Consider the following 20,810-nt stretch of genomic DNA (forward strand, 5'->3'; position numbering starts at 1 on the left):
TTTGTTGAACTTGTTCATTCTGATGGATTTTGCTCCAGGGGCTTTGTTGTTGAGCAGAAATTTTATGAACTGTTTCCAGATTTCAACCAATCAGCAAAGCCTCAGTAAAACGAAAATCAACAAGACACTGACTAATGGAATCACTCTGATACGATTTATTTCCTTGCAGATTGCAAAGTGGACCTGCTTCTTTGAATAAAAGATCAGCAAGAATGACAAAATCGACTCCACTTTTAAGTAGAAGGGCAGCTTTTATCACCACATCCAACAGGTGCAGGGGTTCCTCATTGGTATTCCTCTAAAATCCGAGTACACAAATCACCAAGCAGCCATGCATATTACATCAAACATCCACCTAAAGAAAGAAAGGTGATGCATTTAATGACTGAAAATTTTCAATAATGAAATTAACTCATTTTGCCAAACATGAATAAAAGCCTTAAAAAAAAAGTCCGATCTGAACCAAAAGTAACAAAGAAAAACAACAGGCCCTTATTTTGTGCAGTAATCTTTTATGTTGCATCTAATCAAATGCCTTTTGGAATTTCACCCAGAGAGCTACATTCTCAACTTCAACAAATTTCACAAACAGCCTTCCTTTCATAAAACATTGCTTGGGCAAATCACATTATGATTTTCTAAGAGTCCCACTACTACTTCCCTAATGGAATAGCAACATTTTCGGCAACAGTTATCAGCTTAACTGATTTCCCCCTTTTCCTTCAGAGCTGTGACACCACTTACCACCATCATCTGTAGAGTTAGAGCTATACAACACAGAAAACAGGCCCTTCGGCCCAACTCATCCATGCCGACCAAATTGCCTAATCTAGCTAATCCCTTTTACATGTGTTTGGCCCATATCCCTCTAAATCTTTGCTATCAATATAAGTGTCAAAATGTGTTTTAAATGTTGTAATTGTACCTGCCCCTGCCACTTTCTCTGGCAGCTCATTCCACATATGCACCTCCCTGTGTGAAAAAGATGCTCCTTAGGTCTCTTAAATCTGCAGCCCCCCCCCTCCCCCCCCCCCACCCACCCCTTCAAACCTATGCCCTCAAGGTTTGGAATCCCATACCTTGGGGAAGAGACTGTGGCTATTCACCTTATCTATGCCCCTCATGATTATAAAGGTCATCCCTCATCCTTCCATGCTCCAGGGAAAAAGTTCCCAGCCGATCCAGGCTCTCATAACTCAAACCCTCCAGTCCAGGGAACATCCTCATAAATTTTGTGTACCCTTTCCAGTTTAATGACATCCTTCCTATAGCTGGGTGACCAGAACTGTACACAGTACTCCACACGTGGCCTTATTAAGTCTTGTACAACTGTAACATGACATCCCAACTCCTGTACTCAATATCCTGACCAATGAAGGCCAGTGTGTCAAATGCCTTCTTCACCATCCTGTCTGTCTCTGTGTCACCACTTTCAAGGAACTACGTACCTGGACCCCCAGGTCTCTTTGTTCTACAACGTTCCCCATTTACTCTGCAAGTCCTACCCTGGTTAGTCTTACCAAAATGCAACACCTCGTATTTATCCGAATTAAACTCATCTGTCATTCCTTAGCCCACAGGTCCAGTTGATCAAGATCCCATTGTATTCTTGGATAATCTTCACTGAAATTCATAATGCATGCATGCAGGATGAATTAATCTTCAACATTTTCTATAAGTTTATTTTCCAGAAACAAGCAAACAGTACAACTTTGCAAATGAAGGAAATCACATGAAAACCACATAGAACAGGCCTTTCGGCCCACAACATTGTGTCAAAGTAATTAAGCCAATTCATAATTCAGGAACTGCATAAAAAAGGAATATCCATGCTCATCCTTGCTGTAGGGGACTTGGTTTAACCCTAAGGAGCCACATATTTTATTCCATGTTTCAATTTATTCAAACATATATTGATTTGCTAATACTAACTGATCATGGAGTCCTGATCTGGGACTAGCCCACTAATATTTAATTTCCAAACTTACAGGTCAACAAAATTCAGACAAGACAAACAATAGTCCATTTAAAGGGTAAAATGGTAATTGGTTTATTGTCACATGTACCAAGATACAGTGAAAAGTTTTGTTTTGCATACCATCCAGAGAGATCATTCCAAACACAAGTACATCGAAGTAGCACAAAAGGAAAAGCAGTAATAGAATGCAGAAGATTGTGTTATAGTTACAGAGAAAGTGCAGGTACGCAAATGTGGGAGGGCCATGACAGGGTAGATTGAGAGATCAAGAGTTCATCCTTATCGTACAAGAGGTCCATTCAAGAGCCTTATAACAGCAGGACAGAAGCTGTCCTCTGATCTAGTAGAATGTGTTTTCAAGCTTTTGTATCTTCTGCCCGATGGAAGGAGAGGGGAGAATGACCAGGTTGGGAAGGGTCTTTGATTATGTTGGCTGCTTTCCTGAGGCAGCAGCAAGTATAGACGGAGTCAAAAGAGAATGTATTACACAGAAAGCAAGCTAGATACTCAAAGATTTCATGTGGGCTACTGCCATGAGGCTGATAGTTTCATTGGTTACTATTATTTATCCCTTTATGGAGGTAAAAGATGAAAAGAATCAGAAGCTGCACGTGTATCGGGGAAATGGGAAGAGGATGAATGAGAATGAGGGGGATTGCTCTACTGGAATCTGATGGGCAGAATGGTCTCCTTAAAAGAGATGTCCTGCCAGCACCCCTTCAAAAACAGAGACAACTCAATTTAACATTAAACCACAATTGATACAAATCAATTACACTCAAACCACACTATCAAGATCTCATAATGCAACTGAGTTTCAAGACTATGATGATTTTAAAAACTTTGATTTCTCTGTATGGAGCCACGCTTGAAAGAAGCACACAAGAGCAGTTAATATATTCAATTTGGAATTCTTTCAGGTTTTCCAATGATTAATTTTACTCAAAGGAAAATCTGGAGTACCATAAACAACATAATGATTGATTCTTAAAACAGTGCCCTTAAACAAGTTTCTAAAAGCCATGTAAAAATTGTCTAGTGTCAGGAGGGACAAAAACAAAACGCACTATATTTACAATGAAGACTAGTTTAGTACATTCATTTCGGAGAACGTTTTACAGTCAAGCCATTATAGATGGAAATGATGAGATTTGCTAGAATGATAAGTCAGGATGAAAGACCATTTACATGGATAGGCTAGAAAGCTTGGATTTTTCTTTATTTAAGAGAAAGGATTAATGAAAAATTTTAGGAGACATTCATGGACTAAATAGAGTGAAACTTACTCCAGAGTAGAACATGTAACCAGAGAGTACACTTTTAAGAAAATTGGGTAAAAATTAGAAATGATGAGATGAGATGTTTTCCCTAGTAGCTATGGCCTGGAAGGCACTATCTGAAAGGGTGGTGCAAACAGATTCCTTAACAGCTTTCAAAAAGAAAATTACAATACTTGGAGAAAAATGTACATGTGGATACAACTTAATTTTATAAGATTCAAAAGGACCAAAATTGAAACAGTGAGCAGAAATGTCCCAGGCTGGAATCCTCTGTATTGGTTTACTAACTTTAGATGAACTGTGCATTTAGAGCAGTTTATATTCTAGTGTTTACAACAGGGGATGAATTTAATAACTATTTTGGGAACTTGAGTTTCAGGACAGATTTCTTACAAAGCAACCATATAAAATTATTTAGAATGGTAACACATAAAAGACAATACAAAATTAAAAGGAATGTAGAAATGTGGACATTTGACCAGTGAGAGTTAAATGACAGAATGCAACAGCAGCAAAAAGATTGTAGACTAGAAAGGTGCAGCAAGTGGTGCTTCACCAAACACAGGTTTAGTTGCTCATTAGAATTTTATATTTTGTTATAGAGGAGAACGTCATAGAGTTTGTTATAGAGTAGAATGAAGTGAATTATAGTAATGGTGAAAAAAGAATGTTGTAGACAGGTTAACAGAATGGGAAGATAGATGAAAGATAATTTAGTGCATAACTAACAGAAAAAGAAATGTACTTAAACAGCATGATTTCAAATGGCATGGAGAAATAGAGGAATTCTGATATGCAGTGATATCGCAGAGATAACAGTACAGATAGGTGGAGCCAGAAAAAATATGCAGGCCAAGTCCTTGATTTTTAATGCAAACAGAAAAAGTTGTAAAAGCTCAGCAGGTCAGACAGAGAAACTGAGTTTGTTTTAGATAAAAAGGCCCTTGTTAACTCAGTTTCACAGTTTCCTGCATTTTCTGTTTCTATTTCAGATTTCCAGCATCTGTAGTCTTTTTCTTATTTAATTACTCTTGACGAGGACCCAAACTTGACACTGATAGATATGTTTCTGCATTGTAACATTCTATTTTATGAGAAAAAAATCTCCAATTAAACATGGTTAAAGGATTTTCTCAACCAAGCAATGCAACAATGTTTGATGTAATGGCATGAAGCTATTTTGAAAAGCAAAAGTGAGAAAACTCAAAGTAAGATGCTCATTTTTATGTTATGCCTAAATTTCCTCAATCTTTTATGCCACTTCTGCAAAATAAGCCACTAAAACTATTTGTTGTTTATCACCATCTTCCCTTTCACCCACACATGCGTTGGATGCAAATTTATACCCAAAGCTTTTACAATCTATAGGCTTCTGAAGCTTAATAATTTATTTCTAACAATTTTAAAAAAAAGTATCACTTCACTGAAACCAGACTAATTTTGTATCATCGATGCACTTTTATAGAATGATTTACATTAAAAATTGAAGGGCACATTTTGCATGCATGATGAGCTCCAAAAAGCTGGTTATCATTTATCTATCACCAGATCTATTCTGGCATTTATTGACGAAATTCTCAAAATCTTAGCACTCCTTGACAGTGTAAACGTCAGTGAAATTTGCTGGCGATTCTAGCTCAAGAAATTCTAGACAATGAACTACAAATTTAGAAAATAAAAATTATAGATAGCATTGCTGGTAAAAGTATTTCAATTCAAAAAACAACTAGCACGCTGCGGTTAAATCACAATCAATTAGGATCATTGTGTTTTAAAAAAGGTTCCCAGTAAGTAGTTTCCCTTAATTGCAGGGGATGACAAGACCTTCCAGTTACAAGATGAGATGAAATCAACCATTAGTGCTAACATCCTTAATGGAACATCAGTAGTAATTATTCATCAGTCCAAACTGCATTCAAGGGAGAGGAAAGTAGTGTTAACATTTCAGTTTGTAGTATCTCTTCCTGAAAATCAAAGTCCACTTCAGGGACTTGAGTACACAAGCCAGATTAACATACAGTATAATGTGCTTTGAGAAACTGCTGCATTTTCAACAATGCCTTCTTTCAGATGGGATGTTAACCAACGGAAACCTATGGTGCTATTCTGAAGAATAGATGAATTCTCTCAAATCCAGCCAAGATTCCTCTCTCGACTTATAGGAATATGTTGTTATGGATGGGAAAGGAAATGGATAGGAAAGGTTTAGAGAGACATGGGCAACTGGAACTAGCATAGATGGGCACCTTGGTCAGTTGGGCCAAAGAACCTGCTATCGTGCTGTATTACTCAATGACCCGATGACCATTATCTAAACATTTTACTGGAAGGCTGCTGTGTGAAAGTTGTCACCTGCATTCCATGCAGTAGAGTCTACAACTCAAAAGCACTTCAGGATATCTCAACTTTTCAGCAAATGAATATATGAAAGGCACTGTATAAATGCAAGATTCACTATTGTTTTTTTCTCTCTATGGATGCTGTCTGGTTGCTAAGCATTTCCAGAATTTCAGATTTCCAGCTTCCATAATGTTTTTTTTTGCTTAGTAATCAAACCTATGAAGAGCTCAAAAGACCAATGGCATTAATGCAAAAGAACTTCAAATATACAAGAAAGCAAAAGCTGGATTAAATTAACACAGTAATGGTGGCACAACTCTCAAGTCCCAATGTCACTGCAGAATACAATGCAATTGAATGGCAGGAGACCATTACATGCTGCCTAGATTCAACAGAGAGATGAAACTTTGGCAAGTTACCATTCCTACTTCCTCTCGCTCTTATCTGAATGGCTTTATTTACTGCACCTTCATGCCATCAAGCACAGAAATATTAATGTTTTCAGGTGTATGCTGATGCTATCCAGCTCTTCCGCTCCAACCGAACATAAAGATTACCACCATGCAGTCAGACTACTTGCCTCATATTGTCACAAGTTAAAGTTTTCTCAGCTGAACAGCTGATAAGAGAGGTGGAACATCTAGTTAGGAGGAAGAAGGCAGCATACATAAGGTTCAGGCGGCAAGGATCAGATAGGTCTCTTGAGGAATATAGGGTAGCAAGGAAGGAACTTAAAGGGCTGAGGAGAGCAAGAAGGGGACATGAAAAAGCCTTGGCAAGTAGGGTTAAGGAAAACCAAGGCATTTTTCAATTATGTGAAGAGCAGAAGGATGACGGGAGTAAAGGTAGGACCAATTAGGGAGAAAGGCGAGAAGATGTGCCTGGAAGCTGTGGGTGAGGTCCTCAATGAATATTTCTCTTCAGTATTCACCAAGGAGAGGGGCCTTGATGATGCTGAGGACATGTTGGTAAGGGTAATGTTCTATAGCATGTTGATAGTAGGAGAGAGGATGTGTTGGAGCTGTTAGAAAATATTAGGACAGATAAGTCCCCAGGGCCTGACGGAATATTCCCCAGACTGCTCCGCGAGGCGAGGGAGGAGATTGCTGAACCTTTGGCTAGGATCTTTGAATCCTCGTTGTCCACGGGAAGGGTACCGGAGGATTGGGAGGTGGCAAATGTTGTCCCCTTATTCAAAAAAGGTAGTAGGGATAGTCCAGGGAACTACAGACCAGTGAGCCTTACGTCTGTGGTGGGCAAGCTGTTGGAAGGGATTCTTAGAGATAGGATCGATGGGCATTTAGAGAATCATGGTCTGATTAGGGACAGCCAGCATGGCTTTGTAAAGAGCAGATCATGTCTCACAAGCCTGATAGTGTTCTTTGAGGAGGTGACCAGACAGATTGATGAGGGTAGTGCAGTAATGTGGTCTACATGGATTTTAGTAAGGCATTTCACAAGGTTCCACATGGTAGGCTTCTTCAGAAGGTCAGAGGGCATGGGATCCAGGGCGGCTTGGCCATGTGGATTCAGAATTGGCTTGCCTGTAGAAAGCAGAGGGTTGTGGTGGAGGGAGTACATTCAGATTGGAGGGCTGTGACTAGCAGTGTCCCACAAGGATCGGTTCTGGGACCTCTGCTTTTTGTGATTTTTATCAATGACTTGGATGAGGGGGTAGAAGGCTGGGTTGGCAAGTTTGCAGACGACAAAGGTTGGTGGCGTTGTGGATAGTGCAGAGGATTGTCGAAGATTGCAGAGGGACATTGATAGGATGCAAAGCTGGGCTGAGAAATGGCAGATGGAGTTCAATCAGAGAAGTGTGAGATGGTACACTTTGGAAGGACAAACTCCAAGGCAGAGTACAAAGTTAATGGCAGGATTCTGGGTAGTGTGGAGGAGCAGAGGAACCTTGGGGTCCATATCCACAGATCCCTGAAAGTTGCCTCACAGGTGGATAGGGTAGTTAAGAAAGCTTATGGATCATTAGCTTTTATAAGTCGAGGGATCGAGTTTAAGAACCGCAAGTTAATGATGCAGCTCTATAAAACTCTGGTTAGACCACACTTGGAGTACTGTGTCCAGTTCTGGTTGCCTCATTATAGGAAGGATGTGGAAGCGTTGGAAAGGGTGCAGACGAGATTTACCAGGATGCTGCCTGGTTTAGAGAGTATGCATTATGAGGAGAGACTAAGGGAGCTAGGGCTTTACTCTTTGGAGAGGAGGAGGATGACAGGAGACATGACAGAGGTGTACAAAATATTAAGAGGAATAGATAGAGTGGACAGCCAGCGCCTCTTTCCCGGGGTACCAATGCTCAATACAAGAGGGCATGGCTTTAAAGTAATGGGTGGGAAGTTCAAGGGAGATATCAGAGGAAGGTTTTTTACCCAGAGAGTGGTTGGGGCATAGAATAAGCTGCCTGGGGCAGTGGTGGAGGCAGGTACATTGGTCAAATTCAAGAGATTGCTAGATAAGCATATGGAGGAATTTAAAATAGAGGGATATGCGGGAGGAAGGGGTTAGATAGTCTTAGGCAAGGTTTAAAGGTCAGCACAACACTGTGGGCTGAAGGGCCTGTATTGTGCTATACTGTTCTACGTTCTATGAACATCCAGCAACCTTTCCTGCACTTTAGATAACCCTGTCATTCAATCTAAACCAGACTGCACAAATTCTTTGTATCCTGGATATGCTGACCTGCAAACCCACATACTTTTCTCAATTATACACTTATTTCCACTGCTGAAATATTTTACAGTCATTTTCAGCCCTTAGTTTCTAATTCCCTTTTGAATGCTTCCCTACACTTTTATACTCATGATAGGCCTCCCATCATTCACTTCCTTTTTTCTCTTTATTAAACCCGCAAAGTATCTTGAAATCAAGGGCTCCCTATACTTAGTACCCCTGGCTTTTACAGAAACATGTCTGCCTCAAACTCGTTATTTATTCTTTGAATACTTCTCACTGTGCAGAAGTAGACTTACCTTCAAGGAGGTGCTCTCAATCTATCCAATCCTCCCTTATGTTAATTAAACTGGACTTGCCCCAATTTAAGACCTTTATTACTGGTCCATCCCTATCTTTTTCCATAACCACTTTAAAATATACATGTCGCATTCATACCTACACAGTATACAGATGGAATATGTGTTATTTGTCAGTGGCAACATCCAAAAAAACCTAAAACCAGGACAAAGCAGTCTCTTAATAAGTTCTCCTCTCACCAACATTCAGTCCCTCCAAAGCTGGTGAACTATGGTATGTACTAACTGAACAACACTTTGCAGCAAATTCCCAGGCCACTTCAGCAGTACCCCTCACACTTGTGACTGCCAGCATCTAAAAAAAATTGTAAATTTAAAGTGTCAGCTGATGCACGAGAATGCAATCACTTCCAAGTCCCCGCCAAGTCACACATTATCCTGGCTGGGAAGCATATTGTTCCATTATTATTAATGGATCAAAATCCTGAGTTCCTATCTGACACTACTATTGAAGCACCTTCAAAATATTAAGCGCAGCAGTTCAAAACATTGACTCACCAGCCTTTCCTCTGGGAATGCGCAATAAAATTCAGCCAAGAACAAACTAAAAAGGCAGCTTGCTTGCTGTCTTCTGTCTTAAGGAGGCAGCTGCAAGATCCACAAGAATGGTACAAGTCAGCTTCCTCCAGCATTCAAAAAAAGCCTTATTCTTGGGGACCACGAATTAAGAGGGGAAGAAAGTGGCATTGTATACTGTGTTCCATTGAATATCTTGCATATTAATTCAGCATTCCAGGCAAACATTTTGAATTTCTCCAATACAGATTTCACACATTAATTTAAATAAATGCAAATTAGAGATTTCATGCTTATGTTCCAACTTCATGCACATAAGAATATACATTTCCTATTTACACTATGAGTACTTACTGGAAAGATAAAAATAGATGTTTACTATACAAGCTGCTATCAAATAACATTACAACAGTACCAAGAGTTTAGAATGTCTTTTACTGGCCAAATGCCAGATAAGACTCATTCCAATTTTATATCATCATTCCTACAGTTGTTCGTGCAATTGATAAAATGAATCAAGCATTTTCTTGAGATTGCTTTTATCTGTATCAAGCAATGTAATTTGTTCAAATTTGTATCAAATAATTCAGAACCCTTTGAAAAGTATATAACAGCTAAACTATGTATTTAAAATGAATGAGTACAACAGAAGACGTGGTTGTAAATGAGAGTCTATGAAAGATAATATTACTTCTTCACTATATAAAGACATGCAAATTTAAAGTAAATTATATTGTGGCTTGCTCCTGCAACAGCATCATGACGTAGCTCCAAATGAAACGCAAATCACTAAACAATCTGAGAACCTATTGTTCTCCAGTTTTGCTTAGACTCATCTATTCCAATGAAATAGCTCTAATGTTGGTTTGCTTGAATAGAACATGAGTAATTTCATCAATATTACATTATTGGCAAGAAATTACAATAAAATTATTTTACTAATACAATGCTAATACTGTGCCTTTTAAAATAGAATAGCTGTTGCAGTGAGTTCATAAATATGATTTTAATATACCAAAGTAAAATAACTATTACCAAATGAATGGCAATATTAGAGTATGATCGCAAAATCTGCACTACTGACTGGAATGCCAAATCATGTGGAAGCCTAAAATTATGAAAGAGTTTTATTATTCAGACATGAAGAATAAGTTTCCTCTTACGAAGACCAAAACTAAAGACCATGAATACGTGACAATTCCATTAAATGTAAAAAGAAATTCATGAAAAAAACTCAATGTGAAACAAACAATCATACTGAGCTGTTGAAACAAATGGCACAGCAGGATTTAGGGAAACCTAGACAAGCACGATGAAAGCATATGTTGATAGGGTTGGACAAAATGTAGTAACATGTAGTTTGAATATAGCATTAATACTGTAGCAAACCAGTTGAGATGCAAGGCCTCCATCTCTGCTACGCAAGAATTATAGGGTTCCATGAATACACACACACTTTGCAAGATCAAGTGAGCTGAAATAAATGCAAGAAAATGTACTTTGTAAGCAGCAGTGATAAAATTAGGTTGAACTTAAATAAGGTGGTGCAAGTCTTAATGGACTAATATTTTTAAGTCTCTGCTGAGTGGTTAAGATAGCAAATACTCAAAACTATTTTAGAAATGATTTAGTTCAATAGTACTGCATTCCCATTTTGTGCAGCTCAATTCAGGTTATAGAAGTCCCCATTAATTTGAAAGAACATCTATAGAACACTTTCATTAAAACATTGGGTTGCCAAATCTGGTTGGATGCATTCCTAGTGATTTGATCAGGTGACATGCATTGCATGATAATTTTAACAGCTGAAGTGCCTGATTACCCGAACCAGACAAAATGGGTTTGGGTCAGGTGTCAAAACAATTTTAAGTCCTTAGGCCAGTGTCAGATTGGGCTGAGCCAATCTTAATAATAAATGCACTAAAGCTCAGTAGAGTAGAATGTTATAATGTTGACTGCCCATGAATAGCAGGGAGAGTACAGATGGCACAGGAAACTATTTCTTTATCCTATTGAAAATAAAAATGTCAGACGTTGGAAATCTGAAATAGAAAATGCTCAAAACATTGTGGGTCATACAGCATCTAGCATCATCCTATCAGATATATACCCTTCATCCTGTCCATGCCTTCTTCCATCCTTTCCGCAACTTAAAACTAATTTGTTTTCTCCAGTTCTGATGAACAGTCTTTAATCTGAACTGTTAACTGTTCCCCTTTCCACAGATGTTGCCTGACCTGCTGAGTGTGCACAGCATTTTCTGCCTTATCTGCCTTATCTTAATGTATGGGTTTACTGAAGAAGCCATCTATGACCCGAGCCCAACTCTACATGTCCAGTTTGGGTTCAGTCTCCAATACAATCTTTGGGCTTGGCTCGAGATCAAATTGGCCAGGGACAGGTCAGGTTTTATTTTTATGCCTCTAAATGCTGGCCCTCAGTTCTCCAGCAAATGTCATAAGTGAATTTCAGTTTGCCAATCTGCTACACTTATATTTATTTGTGGAGCTTGTATAAAGTTGATCCTGATAAATTGTACATCTTAAGGTAAGTTTTCTTCCTCCAGAATACTCAAGGTTTCTGGCTGGAATACCCTCTAATTGCTTTGTTAAGCCCAAAGTACTCATGGATATCAACATGCAGTGCAACTCGACTCACCTACCAACCTGTGACAAATGTTTTTATTTTAATTTAGATTTTTAATCATTTTTGATTGATTTAGTTAAAATCCCTTTAAGTGTGCCCACTTAGTTCATTCAGATGGGGTTGGACAAACCAATCAGGAACGAGGGCACTTCCAGAGCCTGGATGTTCAACCTGAACCTGATAGGACCTGACTATGTGTCAGGTTCAGCCAGGTTCAGTGTCTCTTCCATAAAAAGAATTTGGGTTTAGGTCAGGCCACATACCATTAAGTTCAAGACAACCATCCAATATCACTGCATGTGAAGAACACACTCAAGTTCCTATACACACTTCAATGGTAGGATATGGTTAGGCATGAAAAGAGAACAATCTGTCTCGGATCAGACCCACAACTACTGCACTTGGGTCAGACTTGGGTTGAGGCCCAATATTATAACCAACTAAACCTCCATTCCATACCCAGTGCTGCAACAAAATTGAATCCTGTGTCCTTGGCACTCCCTGAAATCTCAGCGACTGTACCGAGTTCATTCCATCTTGACTTTGGACGTGGCAAAGTCAGAGGCATTTATTTCCAGATATATCTACAATTATTTTCAAAAGACTCCCTCATAACATTTAGTTCTTTTCAATCATTATATTTTAATCATTAAAATCAACCTGTAGAATTCTGAAGTGAAACAAAACAGTTGAAGTTCCCATATTTAGTTCCTGTTTTGCTTTAAGATACTTAGCAGTCGATCAGATAGATCACTTACAATGGATACCTTTATTGAACTTACTTCAGCTGGCTTGTAGTTATTTCAGGAATAAGGGAAGCAGTGAGAAATGAACGTCTTTTTAAAAAATGTTAGATAATAGAGATATTACATTATTTTACACCACTCTAATGAAAATGTTTATGCTATTTTTTTACATAAGATAGAAACCATATGTGGAACCTGCAAACATTCTTTTCATTATTTATGAATCTACTTTAAAAATGTTGAAATATTTCTTTAAAACCAGAATGTACATTGCAACATCACTTGCTCTGCATTCACTTAATAAATCTATAAAAGCAATTTTTATTTTCCACTATTCATAACATCAAGAAATGTACAAAGATGTGAAGCCTTCTATCAATAGCATAATATTTCACATCACACCAAAATAATACCAAAAGTCCATTTGCAGAAGCAAAGGAGTTCAAAGCTATGTACATCATTAATGGTCATGTGATTAATTTTCAAGAACAGCTCTAGGTCATTGTACACTTTCAAAACTCTGAATGGGCATCAACTTTAAACTATAGCATTCTTTCCAAAGGGATTCCTACTCTCTCATCTATACATTTTATTGTGAAGCAAGAAGCATCTAAAATCTGCAATATGCTTTTCCTTTAAATGCTTAAACGTACTGTCACTTTGACTAGCAGCCCCATGATTCTCAAGGGCAGGCAATGCATTCTTGGAGAATAAACTATAATGTTATAATGACAGTGGCTCAGCTAGTAGAGCTGCTGCCTCACAGCTTCAGTGACCCTGGTTTAATCCCAAACTCCACTGCTGTCTGCTTGCATGTTCTCCCTGTATTTTCCCCTTGGGTGCTCCAGTTTATTCCCACATCCCGAAGATGCATGGATTGGTAGATTAATTTACCACTAAACTGTCCATTATGGTAGAATCTGGGGGGGTGGGGGGAAGTTGGTGGGAACATGGGTAGAATAAAATGGAATTTGTGTAAATGGGTGCTCGATAGTGGGCATGGATTTGGTGAGCTGAAGAGCCTGTTATTGTGCTACAAATAGGATAGTATTACTTACTTATAGTACTCAACTTGCCATGATCAACTAAGTTCAGTTACTCGTTGAGCTAAATAGCTACAATCAAGGTGAATCAGCGATAATAAAACATTTGAAACCATTTGTCATTAAAATGATTAATAAAAGTTGTATTTAAGAATTTTGTGCCAGTATACAAGCTCCAGTTTCAAAAAGATAATCTCATTTTGATTTCTGATAGCAGGAAATGCTTTAGCAAAAATGATCTATTTCTCTTTGTTCACTATGAAACAAGTTATGAGTCAGCTGGAAAAATTAACCTCCGGTAATTTCCATGTATGACATTTTGTGGTCATTTCAAAACAACTGTACAAGACAAATAAGAAAAAAAAAGTACTGAAAAGTGGGGAAAATGAGTATTGAGCACGTTTTTTCAGAGGCAATTAAAATTTAAAAACAGCTTTATCTATCAAATTGATCTTGCACACAACCACTAATTTTTCTGACTAAAGTGAAAGATCAGGAACTACAGAGAGCAGTAGGCCCAGCCCAATATGTCACGGGCACATCCCTCCCCACTGTTGGGAGTATCTACACAAGATGCTGCCTCAAGAAGGCAGCATTTATCAAAGATCCCCACCATCCTGGCCATGTCATCTTCTCTCAGCTACCATCTGGAGGGAGGTACAAAAGCCTGAAGTCCCACATCTCCAGGTTCAAATGCAGCTACTTCCCTTCAACCATTCAGTTCTTGAACCAACCTGCACAATCCTAATCACCACTTCAGCATAGTAACACTGTGACCACTTTGCACTAAAATGGACTCCGCCCCCCCCCCCCCTCCAGTTCTAATTGTGTTCTTTCTTGTAAAAGTTGTGTACAGGGGTTCTTCTTTCATTTAATTAAATTTCATTTCTTTTCAATCTTTCCTTTTGTATTTGTTCACTTAATAAGAGAACGGAAGGTCCAGATTACTTTTTTTTTACTCCTTGTGATTATATATATTAACTGTTATGATTGCTATCCTGATCCTTTGCACCATATGTATAATTACTAGTGTTATATATATGTTATTTTGTACTAATTTGAAAATTAAAAAGATTGAAAAGAAATTGTGTACAATTTATGTTTATGTTTCTCTTGTGAAAGCTGCTTATCTGGTGCTATGTGCCTGTGATGCTGCTGCAATTAAGTTTTTCATTGCACCTGTGCATACATGTACTTGTGCATATGACAATAAACTCCACTTTGAGTATGAAGTCCTATAATCTTCTGCAAGAATTAGTTGAAGATGTCAATAAATCTCAGTAGATTTGTTCTACAGTAGACAATATTTTTGTTGAAAGATAGTGAAGATTTTTTGTTTACCCGAGTACCTCCAAATGTTCAATGATACCATTTTGAAAAACTGCTTAGTCAAAGGATGCATAACCACAAACCCTTGAGAGTAGGAGAGCAAGTGAGAAAGCAGCTAAGGAGAATTATAGATTGCTAGACTTTATCACTAAGGGTACTGAATGTAAAAACAAAGATCTTTTTTTGTAAACAAATTACCGGCAAGGCTTCAGCTGAAGTATTGCAGGTAATTATGAGCACATTGCTTTGAAAAGGATGTCAGGGCCTTGAATAGAGGAGACTTAAGAACGATATGACAGACAAGGGATCCCCAGTAAAATGATGAGATCAAAATAGCTGGAAGGGTTTACTATATAGCAAGATGAAGAAGGGAATTCCTCATCTATATAAGAGGTACTGAGAAAGCAGGAAGGGAGAAATTGTTTCCTCTAGGAAGTGGCTTAATAAATCATGGGCTATGAAATTAAAATAATTGACAAAAAAACTAAAAAGGGAAATAAGAAAACATTATTTCACATACAAGGTTATGAAATGTCATACACAACCTAAAAACACGACTTAATTTTAAAGAAACTTCCAAAAGGCGACTGAATACATATTTGAAGTAAACTAACCTGTAAGATCATGTGGAGAAAGTTGTGATACGGAATAGGACAGCATTTTACAAAAATCGGCACAGCAGTGAAAGATTGAATGCCCCCTTCTCCATTCTCTAATTTTTATTTTAAAACTTCGGATGCAACACAACATTGTCTCAGAAAAGTTGTAACACAAATGGATTCAAGTACAGATGAGGAAAGGAAAAGTACAAACATGGTAAATCCTAGATGAAAATAGCATATGTATGCATTGTGCTTATTTGTATACCTGTCATGTTTTAGCCTGGAATGAAAATTTTCTATAAAAACTAGATGCTATAACAGTTGCACTGATTAACAGCTTTGGAAATTGCATAATAGTAATAATAATAATAATAATAATAAATAAGCTAACCAAATTCATCTGAATATTATCCAATGGTTGATCTTGGGGAATAAAAGGAGATAACAGATTCTAAGATCTGATATAGAACAGGACAAAGGCAGAGAACCACAGCTGAATGAACATTTCTAAAACTGGAGAAGATTGTGGAAATAGGGAACAAGTTCAGTCGAATCTAGAGATGACAGCCTGAATTTTATGGGGAAATATCAGCAGTTACTCCTGTAACCACTGACATTTTCCTGTGTAACTGATGATGTCATTACTCAAGAATATGCTCCAACAATGGACTCTCCTTGGAGTCCAGGAGGGAATCATGTAGTTGCAGTAATTTGCCAGCATAAATGCAAGGAGATCCATCCAAATAACCTGCACCAGCTCGAACCAAGTGCAGGATGGGAAATTCCTTTCTGAATGCAAGGGACAAAAAAATTGATTGATATTGGTCAATATATAATTGTCAGATTATTTAGCTGTTTTTAAAGAGTATGTGTACTTAATTGCTTTGCTTTCTTTTATTCATTAAATTTTACATTATTTTAAAATCTTTTGAGTAATTTTAAGGATGTTTTGATCATTCCTGAATGCCAGAAATAAATGTATTCCATCGTGACTTAGCCAAGGCTCATGGCTAAGTCAAAGTATTTTTTCTAGCTGTGCTGCTGGCAGAGCTTGTTCAGACTCAGTCTCCCTCCAACTGACAGAAACGATGCTTTCAAGCCCTGCTCTCGCTCTAGGTCTCACCTTTGAGGAATGAGGAGCCAGAATTAGTGTTCTGCAAGTGCAACTTGATGCTGGAGAAAAAAAGCCACATATTAAGTGCCTAGGTTAATGGCAAGCACTAGTGGCTGGCAGGAAATACTATATATCAGAGTCATACTGCAAGGGAACAGGCCATTTGGCCCATGTTCACGCAAACCAGTGGGCACCCATTTGTGTTAATCCCATCTTCGAGCACAGCCCACTTAATCTTCTATGCCTAGGTGATTTAAGTGCTCATCTAAAGACACTTTTTTAATGCTGTCACAGTCTCTACTTCCAATAATACCAGTGTTGAAAGTCACATGTCCGCGTTGAAATTCTGTGCACTGGGAATTAGAAAACTAACAGTCAGAAAGAAAAATAATGATGGGTAATTGCTCTTTAGTGTACAAAAATCTGCTCAGCGGGTCAAGCAGCATCTGTTGGGGGAAGAGGAGAGAGGTCCTGATGCAGTTTCGACCTGAAACATCAATGATGCCAACCCCCCACAGATGCTGCTCGACTCACTGTTTCTCCAGCAGATTGTTTGTTGCTCCAGATTCCAGTATCTGGAGTTCCTTGTGTTTCTGTTGTCCTTTTGCATAGGTCAGGATGCGAACTGCTCAGTTTATAACAAGCTGAATTTAACAGAACAACTGATAGAAGGTAGTTCAGGAATACATGACAGAAATCAAACCCAGAGATGTTAAGGGGTTTCAGTGGTGTTCATGCAATACTTTGAGGTGAGCCATACTAGGGAAGTAAACAGTCTAGGTGATGTAAAGGTGCAGAATAAACTACACATTACTCAGTGTCAGAAGGCAAAAGTAGATTAGTCTAAACACAAGGATTGGATTACTGTGTTCCATAAACCAGTTCAAAAATTATAAATAAAATCTACTCTCCATTCCCTAACAAAAGTTCTAGCTCTCACAGTGGAACACCACCAAACCACTGCACTAAAGTATCTGCTTAGACTCTGCTCAAGTCTCAGGAACTGTGTTTCAAGAATAATTTTGTGCTCAATGACAAGCGACAAAGTAACTGAATATTCTTTCCATGTCATTACTTTGGCAATCAAGTAAAGTTTAGGTTGCTGCATTTATCTTTAAACCAAATATCATGCCCTTTATTTTCAAAACGGACATTGGTGAAAATTCATGAATCTCATGTGATCACTGAATGTGACATGTTTGGTCAAATTGTGAGAGATATATACAAGTGTGATTAACTAAAAACATAAAACAGTACAACATTATGGAGACCAGACATTTACTGTCTAGGAAAAGCTACCCACAAATTTTCTAAGAACCATCACCTTACCCGAGCTCAGTGCTAGCACTACTCCCTCAAAGTCAGAAAGTTGTGATTTCAAAATCCAAACCAGAGACTTGAGCCTAAAATCTAACATTCCATTGCTGAACTAAAGGAGCGCTGCAGCATCGGAGGTATCATTTTTAATCAAAGCTCTATTCTCTCAGGTGTACTTAAAAGGACAGAGGCTCTATTTTGAAAAGTGCTGCAGAGTTTTCAATGCTCTGGATAATTTTCATTTCTCAAATACTATTTAAAACTAACTAGTTTTTATTGTTTGTGGGAGTTTGTTGCACTAATTAGTCACTACGTTTCCAGTACAATTCTGGTTGTAAAATGCAATAGGATATCCTCATTACCTTCATTAATTCAATACTTTATGGAAGTTATTATCTTCCTCTTCTTAGGCATTTTCTCAAGATCAAGGATGACTTGCTTTCACTCCAGTTTTGTGGATTCTTGGGAACTGCGGATTCTTCTATGGATGAGGCAGAAGGTGCCCGATAGGGTGGACAAGTGGTTTGTGAGCTGATCACAGGGCTTCCAATGCATGAATGTGTGGTTCTCAATACCATCCAGAGTTCTTCTCCATTTTGAGAGGTCATGGAATCAGAGATTCCCAGGAGGAAACCAATTTTTCAATGGAGACTTCGAATACATCCTTGAGTCATGCATGAATCTTTTCCTTTGATCACCTGGTAAACTCTTCCTGGGACAGAGCTCAGAAAAGAATGCTTGCCTCAGGAGTCTGGCTCTGGGCATGCCAATGTCCTGGTCTTCCCAATGGTAGACAACTGCGTGCAACTAGGGCCTCAGTGCTGGGGATGTTTATCAGTGTTTATTGTAAAATTCAGAAACAACATGCTGTTGTCCATAGCTTGATATGAAATCAATGAAATCTTTTGCAACTATAAAATGTACAACAGTGGCTGCATTAGTGGGCTAGTAACTCAGATCTGGATTAATTACCCAGAGGTGAGAGTTTTAATCCCAATTTAGTTAATTAAATAAATTTGGAAAAGTAAACAAGTCATCAATAATGATTACCATAAAACCACCAGATTTTGTACAAACCCATCCGATAACATCCTTGGGGGAAAGAAATCTGTTAACTTCATCAGGTCTGATCTATGTGTAACTCCAGACCTACAGAAAATAGCTGACCCTCCATATAACTCTGTAAGCCTCTATCACCACAATCTCCTTTACAACAAATAGAGATGGGTAACAGTGCTTGGCCTTGCCTGTAACAGTCATATTTATAGAATGAAGTAAACCCACTCATTTTTAATAGCATTGAGATTTCAGGGCAGAAATTGAGGCTAAACTGATGGGGGCTTAATCAGATTTTATTACATTTGCTCATCTTTATCAGAATTGGGACTTGGCTTTCATACTTAGCTTTCCAGACTTCAGGAAATTGTTGTTTAAACCTACTTAATTACACCTTTGGGTCAGTATGTATATCACTTGAAGGCATTATCCCTGCTACTATAATACTTCTACTAAATTCACATATTAGCTCAAATGTAGGAAACTTTTAGTAAGGCATTGCTAGCCTGGCGACACCAATGCAGTTATACCCCAGTATAAGCCGATATCATTGCAAGAGAAAAGAAGAACCTACAATGGACTAACCATTCAACAAGAGTAGTCGGGTGTAACAAGTATTTTTTTCTCCATTTTGTGCTTCTAACAACAAATACAAGAATATCCAAGGTAAAATTGTACCAGAATAATATAAATATGCAATTTCCAACTGAAAGCAGAATTGTTGAATGTAAAGAAAATTCAAAAATAGCACGTCGATTACGAGTTTTAATCATTAGAAATGTTATCAGTATATTTGTGACTATAAATGTGGGTTTTTAAACTGTTTGTAAACACTGGACTTAACCTACATATCACTACACCGCAGAGAAAGTCATCCTATGAGATGATTTGACAGTCTGCCTGCATTTCACTGAAACTGGCATTTCAATGAAACTGATAAGTAACGACTCTCAGTCGTCCACTGAGAGTTTCGATCATTTCATCAATAGGGAATCACGAATTTTCTTCTTTTTAACGAAAAAAAGTGCTGAAAGGAACGAACAGGCGTACGAGAAAATGCGAACTAATATGAACCCACGTTTCCATGGCGCCTTAAAGCCATCGAGGAGTTTAAGCGCTGCAGTCTCATTAATGTGAGGTACACGCAGATCTTACCTCCACCTCTACCACCTCGTCATAAGCGGGTGGCGGATCAAACCCACTCCGGCTGTAGTCTCCTCCACCTCCATTCCCTCCACCACCACCGCGGGAACCGGTCCCTCCACCGCCGCCCCCTCCGCCTCCTCCGCCACTGCCGCCCACTTGGCGGTCGCCACTCTCCATAGGCTCGTAGCCGAGGCCAGGGCTCTCGTTCGTGAGGAGGGCCACCGCCTCATTAATGTCGTTCTTGGCCATACGGAGCGCCTTGCGGATGGCGGCGGGCTCCGAGAAGCCCATGCACAGCAGCGTCGTCATGTGCTCTTCCTCCACGTCCATCCCGGTGGATACAGTCTATCACTTCGGTCCTACTCGTCCATAGAGCCTACACCGACACAGGTCCCCTGCCTCAGGGTGACGCCACACCAGACGCCCTAAAGCCCCCCACTAAGTGTAACGTGGACACAGAATAGCTCAGCGGGCCGTTATCTCTGATGAACTGAAACAGTTACACTGGATCTGAAGCACACGGCGCCATGTTGACAGGAAACTTCCGGTTCCTACTTCGCCAGGCGAAGCCGCTCCCAATTAACCGGAAATGACATACGGTCGGCCGCCATCTTTGTAAAGGAGCCGCTCCGTGCGCCATCTTTGTACAG

At 38.8% G+C, this 20,810-nt stretch overlaps 1 protein-coding gene across 3 annotated transcripts in view; it reads right to left on the reverse strand.

Moving 5' to 3' along the window:
* Positions 1–20,810, reverse strand: part of usp24 (ubiquitin specific peptidase 24) — a 169,807-nt gene that overhangs the window by 144,484 nt on the left and 4,513 nt on the right. For 2 of the 3 annotated variants that reach the window (XM_052010647.1, XM_052010646.1), the window contains exon 1: positions 20,170–20,701. The exons of the other annotated variant lie outside the window; for it this stretch is intronic. In XM_052010647.1, coding sequence (XP_051866607.1) covers positions 20,170–20,490 — 321 coding nt within the window. In that variant the 5' untranslated portion in view covers positions 20,491–20,701. Of the gene's footprint in view, positions 1–20,169; positions 20,702–20,810 lie in introns of those variants that run through there. 3 annotated transcript variants of the gene reach the window in all.

The sequence above is a fragment of the Pristis pectinata genome, chromosome 3, assembly GCF_009764475.1.
Source record: "Pristis pectinata isolate sPriPec2 chromosome 3, sPriPec2.1.pri, whole genome shotgun sequence".
NCBI classification, from domain to species: Eukaryota; Metazoa; Chordata; class Chondrichthyes; order Rhinopristiformes; family Pristidae; genus Pristis; species Pristis pectinata.